Source organism: Ornithodoros turicata, chromosome 4, assembly GCF_037126465.1.
Source record: "Ornithodoros turicata isolate Travis chromosome 4, ASM3712646v1, whole genome shotgun sequence".
NCBI lineage: Eukaryota > Metazoa > Arthropoda > Arachnida > Ixodida > Argasidae > Ornithodoros > Ornithodoros turicata.
In genome coordinates, this window is record NC_088204.1 from 65,165,852 (window position 1) to 65,181,131 (window position 15,280).

Genomic DNA, 15,280 nt, shown 5'->3' on the forward strand with positions numbered 1-15,280 from the left:
TATAGATCAGGTGATCGGAGCCGACCAATCTGTGTCCCAGAAAACGTGTCATTGGATTATAATCAGAAAACTACACCACCTAGAATCATGGTGTCAACGGCAATTGTTCTTACTAGGTTTCGCCACCTCCTGGTGTGAATGTCATGAACCGTAAGTTTAATTACGTAAATTTTTGTGAACTGAACTCGCAAAGTTACCAAGTGAAGGTCACTTTTTTACCCCACCAATGTGAAGAGCGTGCCGAATTTACTCGAATTCATGATAATCAACAGGGATATTGAGGAGCTATACCATCGGAAAAAATAGACGAACAGCATGCTTTATAGTTAGCACCCGGAGCATAGCGCGCGACGAACTTTTCTGCGCAATCGTTGTCAGTCCGACGAAAGGAGTTTGAAAACCCGTGCCACACCGGGATAGTAGAAAGAGATAACACAGGCATGGCTGATCACATCTGGCTTCCGCTGGGATCATTCCTTCCCTTTCCCAATTTCAACTGACACTAGTCACTTTTTCTACTATCACTCTGTTGGCTGGGTCTCAAACCTCCTTTCGTCCGCCTAAATGCGATTGCGCTCAAAAAGTCGTCGCGCGCTATGCTTGTGGTGCTCCGAGAAGCATGATGTTCGGCTATTTTTTCCGATGTCGGTCCCTGTCAATTATGATTAATTCGAGTAAGTTCGGCACGCTCTTCACATTGGTGGGGTAAAAAAGTGACATTTACTTGGCAAATTTCCGAGTTCAATTCGCAAACATTTACATAATTAAACTTAGGTTACATGACATTCACATCAGGAGGTGGCAAAAACCTAGTAAGAACAATTGCCGTTGACAGCATAATTCTAGGTGGTGTAGTTTTTTTTTATTATTACTATTATAATTCAATGACACGTTTTCTGGGACACCCGGTCCCGGAGATACGAGATACAAGAGACGGACCAGTGATGCGGTAAATTTCGTAGCAGTGTCTCTACAATTCAGCTTCTCTGCGAGCTGCGGCGAACAAGGAGAGGACAATTGTTTGTCACAGTTGTTTCCCCTCACCCAAACTTCCAGAATCGCGCAGAATGACGTCACAGTCACTACTTATTTTTCTGTTTGAGTTCTTTTTGAACTAAGAATGCATATAAAGACATGAAGATGAAGGCACGGAAAATGCCGATATAGTTTTATGGAAACGGGAGATTTCGGTGACACGTGAAAAAAGTAGATTTTCCGTCGTGGTGTATTAGGTAATCTAGAACGACCTTATATGTCCACAGTTTTTATACCACGGACAGCATTCCAGCTGGGGAGTTGTCCTGCTGCACCTAATCGCCTATCCATAAGGACACACTGTACCGAAGCGAGAATGTGAAAATCGCCATTACGCAGACATTCTCACTTCCGTAGTGCTTGCGATTTGTGGCACTTCAACACTCACGACGAAATGTCCGATATTTACACTAACGTTCGTCTACACCGGCTTGAGAAAACACCAACTGTCTCTAACCTCTTTTGCCTATTCGTGTATAACCACTTGTCAACGACAAAGGCAAAAGGAACGCTTCCGTCGTATGTAAGTCACGTGATTAGTGTCGCGACCGACCGCGAGGCGGCGTCCGTGACAGAATTTCACACATGCTCCACAACATGGGAAGCAACTGCCGTTTCTGGTTAGTACTCCGAATTGTCACACAAAATTGCCTCCTGACATCACACTTTCGTCATACTGGCGTGGTAAGCACTGGTGCACTTCCCACTCGCTTGGTAAGGTCAGTGTTGGCGTCACGTGACACTCGTGAAGCAGGGGACGAACTGCTGCCGTCCTCTGACGTGTACTCTTCGTCATCAACTGTCTCTTCGTCCTGAGACGCTGATCCGCTTTCTGATTCGCCGTCCGATTCGCCGTCGCTTTCGTGTTGGTCGCCTGGTGGCTCTGGAGGCTGCAGAGCAACGGAAGTGGACGGACACGTGACTTCCTGTACGGCGCTGTTGCCATTTGGTTGCTTGCCGGGTGTCCTTGTTGGTGGCCGTCTGCGCCGTAAATTTGATAATCCTACGGAATAATAAAGCAGTTTTATTCTCTTTTTTTTTTTTCAGGACTTTACGAATAACTTCAGGATAACTTCAGGACCTAACCATGGGTAACGCTCACATGTCGAACGCACGTCATCTTCAGAAAGATAGTGCACTCTGAGAAATGTACCACCGCATAGCACGCTCCTAGCCAACCATCATCTCGAATGATATCGTTATCTGCCCTGATTTGTTGAAAACGGGAGGCGTACGCCTTTCTTGTGACACTTATGCTGTTCATAATTGTCACAAAAAAGGCGTACGCCTCCCGTTTTCAATAAATCAGGGCGGATAACGATATCGTTCGAGATGGTGGTTGTCTAGGAGCGTGCTACGCGGTGAAGTTCATTTTTAAGAGTATAGACACAGAAGTGGAATAATCTAATTATTCGATTTATTCATTATCCAATAACGAGTGACGTTGAGTTCTGGAACTTCTTAATATTTGCAGATGATGTGACGCGCTGTTAAAACAGAACTATACAGGCTGTTAGGCAACCGTCATCTCGAATGGCCTCGTCCTCCCCCGTGATTTGATGAAAACGGGAGGCGTACACATTTTTGTGGCACTTACAGGGATTTCCCTACAACCCCTTCTTTTTTTTGCAACACCCCCACCTGAAATTTCTGATATTGCACAATACAGTTCAGCTACCCATACACAAAAACGACAAACATATACATACCCCCTTTCCCCCCCCCCCTTGGAAGTTCGGTACCCCCAGAGGCCAATTTCTGGGGACATTACTCAGCACTTATGAATGTTAATTTAAATGTCACAAGGACGGTGGTGCTACTGAAAGAGCTCGCCGTTAGTTGTCCACCTCACGTCACGACCTACCTCCTTGGGGGAATGTGCGTCCTGGGCCGGCTGTGCCGACATATGTCTGACAGCGTCTAATCAAAACCCGTAGAACAGCCAGCACCGGGAGTCGAACCCGGATGCCTCCCACCTCCCGATCTGACGCAATGGGGTACGTCCCGCACTTTCTACAAATTAGGAAGGGGTAACTGCATCATTCTGCGCAATGTGTTCAGTGCGTTATGTGGTGTGCTCCTGTTTTAAGAGTGCGTGCCGTTTGATAAGGTCACACATGTTACAGAAAAACTGAAGTCAACCCCTTTTGGGTTGAGTAACTCAACGGCGTAAAACTTCGGGGAGTCCCTGCGCTGCTGAAGGCTATAGTCTATAGTCGAAGAGTATGAATGGTAGTACAACCACCATCCTGTTGTTCTCTATACCCTCCTAACTTACTCCGACGTCCTTTCCGCGTTGATTCAGCCAACGATGCCACCAGGTAGTTGTAGTCGCAGTGGCGCGAGCCGTACCAGAACACTCCACCCCCGACTGCCGTCAGCAGGGCCAGAGTTCCGAACACCGCTCCCAGTATGAGGCCCACTTGACTTCCGTTGCCTTCCGTTTGCCGTATAAGGATCACCTGGTCCTGAAGACGCCTCAGCATTTCGAAGTAGGCCTGAATCATGGATTCCAGCCCTTGGTAGTAGAACCCGTTGATAAAGTGACCACGGCTCTCGAGGTAGATTTGGTCGGCCACTTCCTGAGGAAACACGCCGGATACGGCCGACCCAACCAGCGTGTACGACTGCAAAAATCGTGAAAAAAAAAACAAAAAAAAACAGAAACCCGTCACAAATATTCTTCGCTTTGGGCGCATCGTGACAGACGATCCCCTCCCCAACCACACCAAATATCCTCTGGAAGTACGTGCTAAGTAAGTATGTCCTACACTCTTAAAAATGAGCTTCACCGCATAGCACGCTCCTATAGCCGTTACCTCGAATGATATCGTTATCGGCTCTGATTTGTTGAAAACGGGAGGCGTACGCATTTTTTGTGACAATTATGAACAGCATAAGTGTCACAAAAAAGGCGTACGCCCCCATTTTCAACAAATCAGTGCAGATAACGATATCATTCGAGATGATAGTTGGCTAGGAGCGTGTTATGCGGTGAAGTTCATTTTTAAGAGTGTAACGCATTCGTACGTCCGATGGATGTCCTCAGTATATCCGTAGGACATACGAATCCCTTAGGACATTATTCGCACATCAAGAGGATATTCGGTGTTGTTGGGGCTACTGCCTACCGATTAAGATCAAATATTTCTCTGTACGCAATATCCCCCCCCCCCAAAAAAAAAGACGCGTGCATTCACCCTTTGGCCTTGCTGGGTGAAACGAGGAGGTGGAGGGAAAACGTCACCGGTGAGCTAGAAATCCTAATTCACCATATAGTGGCACCCCGATCAGGGCCAGCGCATCTCCTGTTGTTGTGATGGCCATGTTTCCGCATTGGCGGCACTTAATTTTTAGCTGTCATCAGTAACTAGGAAATAGCTGTGTAGCAGACGGCGTTTTTCTTAACAAATCAGCGAAGGGTACGACAATGACGTCAGTGCAACTGGTACGGCTGGTTCCGTACCGCGCCACTGATGTGTACGGCGGCCCTTTGTGTCATGTGTGCAAAACACCGCAATGATTATAAATCTGCGGAATGAATTACTTCAACGGGGCTAGTTTTACTAGGCAGGTACGTAAAAAGAAAAAAAAAGCAACTGAGCTGAATTCTCTGTTCCTTCAAAGGACGTTGCAACGACGCGACGTATACAGCTAAGAGTCAGTCAATCAGATCCTGTTTTCAGCGGTCGTTGCCGGGAGACGAGCCACCGCCAGCCGCATGGGCAGTCACTGTCGTCTGCGTGTAATGAACGTCCCCGCGTACTAAATAAGAAAACAAAATAAAGCGCCAAATGATCCCATATTTTTCTCAAGTCCAATTTTCTGGAGCGTGTTGCACTTTTAGTCTACAGGTTCAAGTTTGCAAAGTTGGCTGCAATCATTTGCGAGTTATTGAACTCGCAGAACTGCAAATCGCGGTAGCAGACGAATTCTGACGTTATGTGTCCACGTAGTGTACTCTAGTGTAGCTCAGCCGCGATATATTCCGCAGCAGACGACAGGGCAGGTGGTGTCGTCTGCTCTGTGCGCAGTACAACGCCTAGAAGCAAAGTCTCATCGCTTTAAGTGACGTGACGTATCACTATCTCTATATTTTTCTTCACAAACCCATCCACACATACATACATAAATACATTCCCCTAATAAATAAGAGCCCATCAATCATGACTGTTCTTGTAAGCACAGAAAATGTGTGTGTTTATAATCGGGCGCGATGGTTGCTTGAATTTCGCCTCTGTATATGTCAACATAGCTCGGGAGAAAGAGGAGGTAGTAGATCTAGGCGGCGTCGGCAGTACGTCCCTCTCTGGACAATCGACGCGAGACTCGGCGGGGAAAATTCGGATATTTTCCGTTGGCATGACGATCCGGTGAATACGCGGTAAATGTCACTTCACTGCTCCTATAAGAGGGCTCCCATCTCGCAATCAGCCGTCGGCACGTGTACGAGTGATTATTGTCATCTCTGCACGAATGGTGACACGTGTTGCTGTGGAAAGGACTTTACGATAAAGTACATGGTCTCAACGAGAGTTCAATGTCCCACACTTACTTCGCTATCTCCTGTTGAGATAAGTAAGATGATATCATCGTTGCAGTGGCCCAAGCTCCATTTGTTGCGAAGAGTCTCGGCAAACCGGCGCACCGCCTCCGATATGGGCTCGCTGTAAAATGAACACCTAAGTTTAGGGTTTCGGGATTTATTTCTTAGCATATTCGAAGTGTGTATTTCGGTGTTTGTTATATTCTGAGGATTCCGAGTTCTTCGTCATCTATTTCTTTACCACTCAGTTAATGTCTAAAATCCATATAGAAGATGTTGCGGCTGTAAAGCGACAGATACTCACAGAAAGAATGAGAGACTACATTGCAAAACGAACTTATAGACAATGACGTCCCATGTTACTGTCTGCATTCCAACGACTACCTATACCCTTTCAGGAAGACAGTTCTTGCGTCATTTGTGTTCCCCAGTCCACATTGAGAAGAGGGGAAAGTATGATTCACAGGAAAAGGAAATCCCTAGGCACGCCGCGCTCTGGACTTTTTTCCCCAATAGACTTGGGAAATGTTCGAAGTGACCTCAAGATGTCCTCGTGTCTCTCACTAAACAGGATACCCTATTAAGTGACCCCAATGGCTAGAGACAAGGATGGAGTGTTACTCGTATCTTTCTCCCACTTTCTTTTCCTTTTTTTTTTTTTTGGCTATAGTCGTGACGATGCCCACTTGAGTGCGGCCAACAACGGCAAGCTACCTCGTATATATATATATATATATATATATATATATATATATATATATATACCCCCCCCCCCCCCGTATATCATATGGAGGCGGCGCGTATTGTCAAATGAGAGACTGTTGCATCGTGTAAAGGGTCACTCTTCCTGATGTTTTAGGTCATTTATTGAACGTGAACACTATCACGCTACTGTACCCCAGACATGTACAAAATACTTCGGGAAAGTATTTCAAATAAGATACTAAATACTCCGCGTAAAAAGAATTTAAAATCGAGTACAAAATCCTGAAAACTGAAAGTAATTTGAGTAGAGTACTGTATACTCGAAGAAGTATTTAAGATACTCTTTAAAGTACTCTAGTGTTAGCAGTAAGCGATCGTTTTAGCCTATACCACTCCCTATATCCTTAATTTACTGATTCGCTTTATTTATTTATGAAGCAGGAGTGCTGCCTATATATGTATTGGCATCATGCATCAGGAGTGCCTTTTTTTTTTTCGAAAATGTTTTATTTGCAGTCATTACTTGTATTGCCAACTATGGGATGGGACTTGTATCGCCAACTGTAGGATGGGACTTAGGCGAACATCGTCCGTGACAGACGGGTATTGTTAGTGCGACGACTGCCGCAAGCGGTATAGTTCCAGTTTGCCCACTGCTACATACCATCAGTGCTAGTTATCCAACTTTACCGGTGTGGCAGAAGCTTAAAGGAGGTAAGAAATCCTATCTGCATGTATGTTGTTACGGGTTTAATAGTTGTAATATTGTTCTTCCACGCTTCGTAACTCTATTTACAATTAATTGTTCAATTCTTCACCGTCATAACTTGTGCAGCGTTAATACAAAAACGCACTCTCTTTCGTATTCGGGCAAGTAGACGCGCCGCCGTCCAGACACCTCTATTCATCGTTACGTCATCTGAAGAATTGTAGCACCCACGCCAACACGGAAGTACACATAACGTTCTGCTTTACCCTCCTCAAGATGAACTTCACTACATGGCACGCTCCTAGCCAACCATCATCCCGAATAGCAACGTTCTCGTCTCTGATTTGTTGAAAACGGGAGGCGTAGCTCATTTTGTAGCCGCGCATAATAGATACATAATAGGCTCCGCCTCTCGTTATCAACAAATCATGGGCGAGAACTTTGTCATTCGGGAAGATGGTTGGCTAAGAGCGTGCTATGTGCGGAAGATACGCACCTATCAAATTCACCAATACAAAAGGTATCACAGACAACACGTTGAAATCACCGTTTGGAGCCGACACAGTCTGCGGGCTCGCTTCGTACAGTTCATAGCTCCTTTAACAATAAAAGCGTTCGTCTCTCCCGCCCCTCGCCTCTCATTCCTCTTTCCTTTCTTAACCATTTCGCTTATTTTCTTCCTCCCATACTTCCCTCCCTTGGAAATGTAACATGCCTATTCTGACCAGCACGCACCTACACTGTTAAAAATGAACTTCACCACATAGCACGCTCCTAGCCAACCATCACCCCGAATGACAACGTTCTCGCTCTAGATTTGTTGAAAACGAGAGGAGGAGCCTATTTTGTGCCATTATGCACAGCACAAAATAGGCTCCTCCTCCCGTTTTCAACAAATCAGGGGCGAAAACGTTGTCATTCGGGATGATGGTTGGCTAGGAGCGTGCTATGTGGTGAAGTTCATTTCTAAGAGTGTAGCCAACCGTCGTCCCCAGCAACATCGTTCTTTCCCCTGATTTGCTGAAAGCGGGGGCGTACGCCTCTTTCTTTTTTCTTTTTTTTTTTTCGTACTTGATGAAAATGCGCCATTTTTGTTGCATTATGCAGTTCATAATTGCCGCAAAAATAGCGTACGCCGTCCGTTTTCATCGAATCAACGGAGAGAACGTGGCCATACGGGATAGTTGTGGTGTTGGAGGTTGTTTGTTAGGAAAAGAAGTGGTGGTCTTCTGCTCAGGGGCAGACATGTACAAACTACTGCGGAAAAGTATTTAAAATAAGACACTAAATACTCCGCGTGAAAAAGCATTTAAAATAAAATACAAAATAATGAAAAGTAATCTGAGTAGAGTACTAAATAATCTAAGAAGTATTTAAGATACTCCTTAAAGTACTTTAGTATTAGGTGTAAGTGAAACGCGTATTCTGCACGTCGCCGTAAAAATGAAAGGAATAAACTTCAAGCGTTTCTTCTTCTTCTCTCTTTTTTTTTTTTTTTTTTTGTAAGGTCTTGGCGTCAAGTAATATTTCGTGAACCTTGGTGAACTCGAGTACACTTTGTTGAAATGTTCTGACCCGAAACTTCGCAATCCCTCCTGCACGTCAGCTTGGGTTTCTCAACCGCTGGTGCGTGTTTATTGCTTTGCTGACCAAGGAAATAAATGCCGGTATTCTCTCGAACCTACACTCTTAAAAATGAACTTCACCGCATAGCACGCTCTTAGCCAACCATAATCTCGAATGATATCGTTATCTGCCCTGGTTTGTTGAAAACGGGAGGCGTACGCCTTTTCTGTGACACTTATGCTGTTCATAATTGTCACAGAAAAGGCGTACGCCTCCCGTTTTCAACAAATCAGGGTACATAACGATATAATTCGAGATTATGGTTGGCTAGGAGCGTGCTATGCGGTGAAGTTCATTTTTAAGAGTGTAATCCCCTGGGGATTCACCTGGCAATATGAATAGGAACCGTTTTCTGACGAAGGGGTCGGGCTATTGACAAGCAAGGACAAGTGTGGGACCAGCCAATTGTACAGCAGCATATATGAGAGACGCGCGAATCACCCCCCCCCCCAAACATATAAAAGAAGGGGGGAAAGGAGGTTAAGTACCAGTAAGCTGAAAATCTGGACACGGCAGGGAAGTGCGCTGGATACGGCTTCACGAGGAAGGAAAGCATTTTGAGTACTGAGTAGCAAATACTGAAAAATGTATCTTAAATACTTTAAAAACACTCGTCTCAAAAAGTATTGAGTATAGAGTACCAAAATACCGGAAAAAAGTATTTAAAATACTGTATTTTGAGTGCGTACTCAAGATGCGTACAAGTCTGCATACCCTTCCTTGTCACATAGCCACAGGGCTATGATCTTGGAACTTTGAGATAGCGATCGTTATCGTAATATTTAAGGCTGTGTCTAGAGGTCCGTCGGCCGGACCCGATTCTCTATGCAGCGGGGTCCGTCGGATGGTCTGTGGTATGAGGAACTAGACTCTGTTTCCTAACCTAACCAGCCTAACCTAGAGCTGCACGAAGCTAATTTGCACTAACCTGACTAGAATAAGCTAACCTAACGTAAACTAACTTGATCTAACACGACATAATGTTGAAAGCGGAGTGTCCCGACGGACTCCGATGTATAAACAATCGGGTCCGTCGGACCGACGGACCCCATTCTTTACGCAGCGGGGTCCGTCGGATCGTCTGTGATATGAGGAACTCGACTGTTCCCTAAACTAACCTAACCTAAACTAGCTTAATCTAACACGACTTAATGTTGAGCCGACAAACCCCGATGTATAAACAATCGTGTCCGTCCGACGGACCTCTAGACACTTCCAATATGGCTAGAAGGAGCTATGAACTGCACTCTAAAAACAGAACTTCACCGCATAGCACGCTGTGCGCCAACCATTGCCAAGAATGATAGGGTTATCGCTTCTGATTCGAAGAGAGACGAGGGCGTACGCCTTTTTTTGTCAATTTTCATATATCCAAATTGCCAAAAAAGGCGTACGCCCAGCTCCCTCTTCGAATCAGAAGCAAGAACCCTATCATTCGTGGCAATGGTTGGCTCACAGCGTGCTATGCGGTGAAGTTCTGTTTTTAGAGTGTGTACCAAGCGGGCTCGCCGACTGTGTCGGCTCCAAACGGCGATTGCAACGTGTACGTGCACCTTTTGATAGGTTTGACGAATTTGATAGGTTACGTATCTTCAGCACATAGCACGCTCCTAGCCAACCATCTACCCGAATGACAACGTTCTCGCCCATGATTTGTCGATAACGAGAGGCGGAGCCTATTATGTATCTATTATGCGCGGCTATAAAATGGACTACGCCTCCCGTTTTCAACAAATCAGAGACGAGAACGTTGTCATTCCGGATTATGGTTGGCTAGGAGCGTGCCATGTAGTGAAGTTCATCCGTCCGCCCTTTCTTTGTGTTTTGTGTTCTTTCTCTTTTTTTTTTTTGCTATAGTGGTGACTACGCCCACTTCTGTGTGGAAAACAACGGCGAGCCTACCCTGCCATTACCTTCCTCAACTTGAAGAGGGTAAAGCAGAACGTTATGTGTACCTCCGCGTTGGCGTCTGATTGGGTGCTCTTCAGATGACGTAACGGTGGAGAGATGACGTATCTGGACGGCGGTGCGTCTACTCGCCCGAATACGAAAGCGAGTGCGTTTTTGTATTAACGCTGCACGAGTTATGAAGGAGAAGAATTGAACAATAAATTGTAAATAGAATTACGAAGCGTAGAAGAAGAATATTACATCTATTAAACCCGTAACTAAGTACATGCAGATAGGAGTTCTTACCTCCTTTAAGATGCGAAGCGTTCGAGTAGACCTCTACCAGAGAAACGTCATCATGACAGTGGTACAGACAGACTGAAACCGAAACAAATCGGAAGGAGCGCTGGGTTCCACGAACGGGCACTTGTTCGCTGTCTCCCATTAGAAGAGAAGTAGGACCGAGGGTCGCGTCCCTTGAAGGGGCCATGTCGTAATCCCCTCAAGCCTGTGGCTTTCGGGCGCGACCTGTTCACCTCTAGCTTCGAGCGTAGTTTTATTCCACCAAATTTTTGCGCGTTGCGCAAAAATGTTCACACGCGACCTGTTCACCTCCAGCTTCGACCGTAGGTTTATTCCACCGAAATTTTGCGCCCGAATACGAAAGCGGGTGCGTTTTTGTATTAACGCTGCACGAGTTATGAAGGAGAAGAATTGAACAATAAACCCGTAACTGCCTACGCCTTTTTTGTGACAATTATGCACAGCATAAGTGTCAGAAAAAAGGCTTACGCCACCCGTTTTCAACAAATCAGGGCAGATAACGATGCCATTTGAGACGATGGTTGGCTAGGAGCGTGCTATGCGGTGAAGTTCAATTTTAAGATGTATACTCGCTCCTTTCTCCGGCGGAGTAACTCTTAGAATACTGCACTACATTTCGTACCGTTCTTGGGCTGAACACGGGTATAGAAAATATACGTAGTACTGGTATTTACACGTCGACGCCAGTCATGCGTTGACTGACCTCTCTGAACTCTTAACAAGCAAGCCATCGATTACGTCTTTGACGCTTCTCACAGGGTTCTACTTACTTGTTAGATTTGTAGAGATTCGCCATGAGGGCGACACCCAGAGTGATCCCATGTGGTCTCCGCGTCGTCTCACAGCTGGGACAGATGCAGACGGTCTCGTTGCGGATACGTTCGATGAGCCGATCCAGGGCATCCGCTACATTCGTATTCGTATGACTTCAATGTATCTTAGACGAGTCGTCATATAGTTACACTAACCTTCGTGCGTGCACAGTATCCTATCAGGATCGCACACGAAAGAAGGGCCGTATCGGTTGCAGTAACGCGGATGATGAATCGGATGCGGATATTCGTCCACCGTCCACAGCCACACGGGGTCGTTGTCACCGCTCGTGCATTTTCCTCCTGCAGCGGGGATCCAGAGGATCACGATAGGAAACAGACTCCACATAGAGAACGACGCGACTTCCTCCATGCCTATGTGGAAACGAGAACACTGAATTACAAGGAGACGATGTGAATCCTATATACTCGGATGTGCTTGACATGGTGCAACCTTTATGGGTAATACGAAGCCACACCTTAGCTCTAGAAGCCCGAAAAAAAGTATGGCCACAAGCACCACTGCTCCACAGGATGTACTTCATAAGTAGAGTTTCTTCTGAACAGTGGAGGGCTCGACCGTGTACGTCTGAATCATACCTGGGTAGTCATGTCATTACTGTAATGAAATTACAGTAACGACATGACTACCCATCAGGTGTGATTCAGAGGTAAGGTACGGTAAGGTAAGCCAAAAGTAATGCCTTGAAATGACAGTAATGAATTACTTTTTCTGGTAATTTGTAATGTAATGAATTATTTTTGACATTATGTAATTTGTAGTGTAATTTAACTACATTTGGGCAGTAATTTTAATGACATTACTCATTACTTTTTACGAAAGAATTGAGTCGGTGTTCTGTGTTAGCACTTGACAGAAAGAGAGCTGGCAACTGGCGAGTTAAAAGAATTCCAACGCCCACAATGAATTTCCACATCCTCAGCATCGTTACAATTAAGCTCGCAGTAATGACTTCGTAATGTCATTCCTTTTTCGTAGTAATTGTAATGTAATTTCATTACATTTCAATTGCAGTAATGAGTAATGTAATTTAATTAAATTCTAGCTGAAGTAATTTATCCAGGTATGGTCCGAATGACTCCCTTGGACGAGCGATTTTACACGACGAACCGTTCTGTTCCGGTAACCGAACTGTTCTACTTGTCAAGAACGAGATGACGCGCTGCTGGATTGTGAAGGGTTTCAAATGAAGTCGCCTGGTCCTGCAGAGCGTTTTAGAGGAACCAGGTAGCGGAACTCGTGAAGAGTTCCAGTGTGTTCGCGAAGTTCCCGTACGCTGTCCACCGGCAAGTTCCGATGTTGTCGCTCAGGATTGCTGGGGATCTGTGCTGGAGACTGGTTAAGAACCTCATGAGCAGACAACACGGGTAGGAACCGATTGGAGAAGACCCGGTCAATGACGAATTGCAGCGGGAAAATTGCACAGAACATGCGTTCTGGACAGTTTTACATTAATGCTGGTGTCTTACACCTGGACTCAGTATTCAGTTCATTGCTACCGAACTGCATTCAAATGCATCCCTGGACACACCCTTCAGACCTTGAGCTGCTCCACGAGTCTTATAGCATGTGGCAGACACTCAACGAGTAGAGAAAAAAAAAGAAGAAGAAGAAGCCTTTACGGCGTCGATCTAGAAAAGTTCGGTGTGGCGTGCCATTCTGATGGATCGGTGAGCAGGACAGTTTTCGGGAAAGCATGAGTGTAAGCAATCAGAACTGATACAGATGAAATGGTTAAAAAGCAAGCGAGCTGGTGGCTAAGATCCATGACAAAAACCCGAGACTGGTGAAAAGACGAAAAACAGACGACACAACACAAAGTCTCAATGCACTGTATGAGACTTTGTGTTGTGTCGTCTGTTTTTCGTCTTTTTCCCAGTCTCGGGTTTTCGTCATGAATGAGAACTGGCCGAGGCAGCCCACAATTGGGGTCGACACAGAAAGGCAAGCCTCAAACTCCCAGAAATTTACGAATTTCTCCGAGCGAACCTCTTTTCCCTGAATTGTTTGAAAGCATCAGTGAGTAGATTAAATGTTTATGCAGTCGTCCCCCAGAGAGAGCGAACACTCTGAGCAGCCAGCGTATACACAAGAGAAATGCGCACGCGCAAATAGTAGACGGAGGAGGATTGTAATTTGTGCACACATACTCATCGCGAATGGAAAATAGGCTATATGATTTTGAAGACCTAAAGTGCCGCGTCTAAATTGTCGAATGGCCTATAAGCATAAGAAAAGAAGAGAACAATCCACGATCGCATGTATATAGTCTTATCAGTCTGCGTTCATCTTCGTATCAAGTCCACATGTCTCTCTCTCACATAACAGCACAACAACTGTACTACTTTGTTTTGATGATGATGATGATGTCTGGGTGTCTCGTTCGCCACAGGCGACGCTCAGCGTCATTCCTTGTGGCAATTTGGTAAAAATAAAATGATATTCCAGTCGTGTAAGAGCTTTCCAATGCTAATCCAGTCAAGGTAGACACTGCACGAGTCGTGACTGCCACGCTACGAAGAGGCTACATGTCAATGTTTCGTTACAAACATCACACACTGCCAGCGATGGCGCAAGCTACTGGCACTCTAATTTACCTTCTTTCCGAAAGCAACTCATGTCACGTGACGGCAAGTAACGTGGAAGCACTTACCTCTTTTTTTGCGGTGTTGTAGAAGTTGCTTCGACGTCGACCACAGTCCCCCCAAAGCAGATGCGACACTACCGAGTAGCAGCTTATCATTTCGTCCAGCGATGAGCATACAATTGTCAGAGTTCCGCAGATAGCAAAAGGAAGATAGACGGGTCACTGATATGTCGTCTGCTTCAGTCTTCATATTTCCCCGTGCCTTCCCAGTGGTAAACATGCATGGGGCGGTCCGAATAGCGATAAGGAGCTGTCGAGATGAATATGTGTGACAAACTTCTTTCTCCTCTATCTCTCTTTCGCTTCTCATATAGCAGAGATTTCTGGAGAGAGGAGAAAGTGCTGTCGTGATAAACTGAGGGGAAATCCTATTAGGTGTGTGTGAACCAGAAAATGTCGAAGAGCCACACCGATATACCTGCTCGAAATATTGGACTTTCTTGAGTGAACGGAACCCTATCAAAAGGCACAAATTCGTAAAGGCGAACTATCACAAGGCCAAGACTGAAAGGGCCGCAAAAGCAAAGCACCGAACAACCAAAAGGCCGAAAACTAAAAGACCGAAAACACAAAACACCGAACGATCGGAAATTTGGGAGTGTGCGTCCTGGGCCAACTTCTAAGGGAACTGTGCCGACATATGTCTGAAAGTGTCTAGGGAATACCCAGGAAAAACCCAAGACAACACAGCCGGCACCGGGATTCGAACCCGGGTACCTCCTGAAAATCCAGAAGACCTATATAACTACCGAAAGGCCGAACAATCAGGAGCGTTTTTGAGTCAAAGAGCTGTTGGATCATACTGAGCCCGTTTGGGGGGAGGGGGGACCTAGGTTGAAGCCGTGCTTGAAAACGGCTTCTTGGAAATTTTAGAATTTTCAGTAGAAAATTCAGCCTCAAAGCTAGCATGCACAAGGAGCCCACTCTTCAAAATGATGGTGACGGTGCTTCTGAAAGTGTCGAT

General features: G+C 45.6%; 1 protein-coding gene across 2 annotated transcripts; it reads right to left on the reverse strand.

The window, feature by feature from the left end:
- Positions 1-226: 226 nt before the first annotated feature.
- On the reverse strand, positions 227-14,511 carry LOC135391695 (uncharacterized). 2 transcript variants are annotated; one of them, XM_064622049.1, is made up of 6 exons: positions 14,323-14,511; positions 11,804-11,950; positions 11,606-11,741; positions 5,591-5,702; positions 3,314-3,662; positions 227-2,038 (listed from the first exon to the last, which is right to left on the reverse strand). In XM_064622049.1, the coding sequence occupies exons 1-6, from the start codon at positions 14,504-14,506 to the stop codon at positions 1,707-1,709; spliced, it is 1,260 nt and encodes a 419-aa protein (XP_064478119.1). In that variant the 5' UTR covers positions 14,507-14,511; the 3' UTR covers positions 227-1,706. The 2 variants fall into 2 exon arrangements, with proteins under 2 accessions (XP_064478119.1, XP_064478118.1); XM_064622048.1 differs by having other exon boundaries at positions 11,804-12,022.
- Positions 14,512-15,280: the final 769 nt, after the last annotated feature.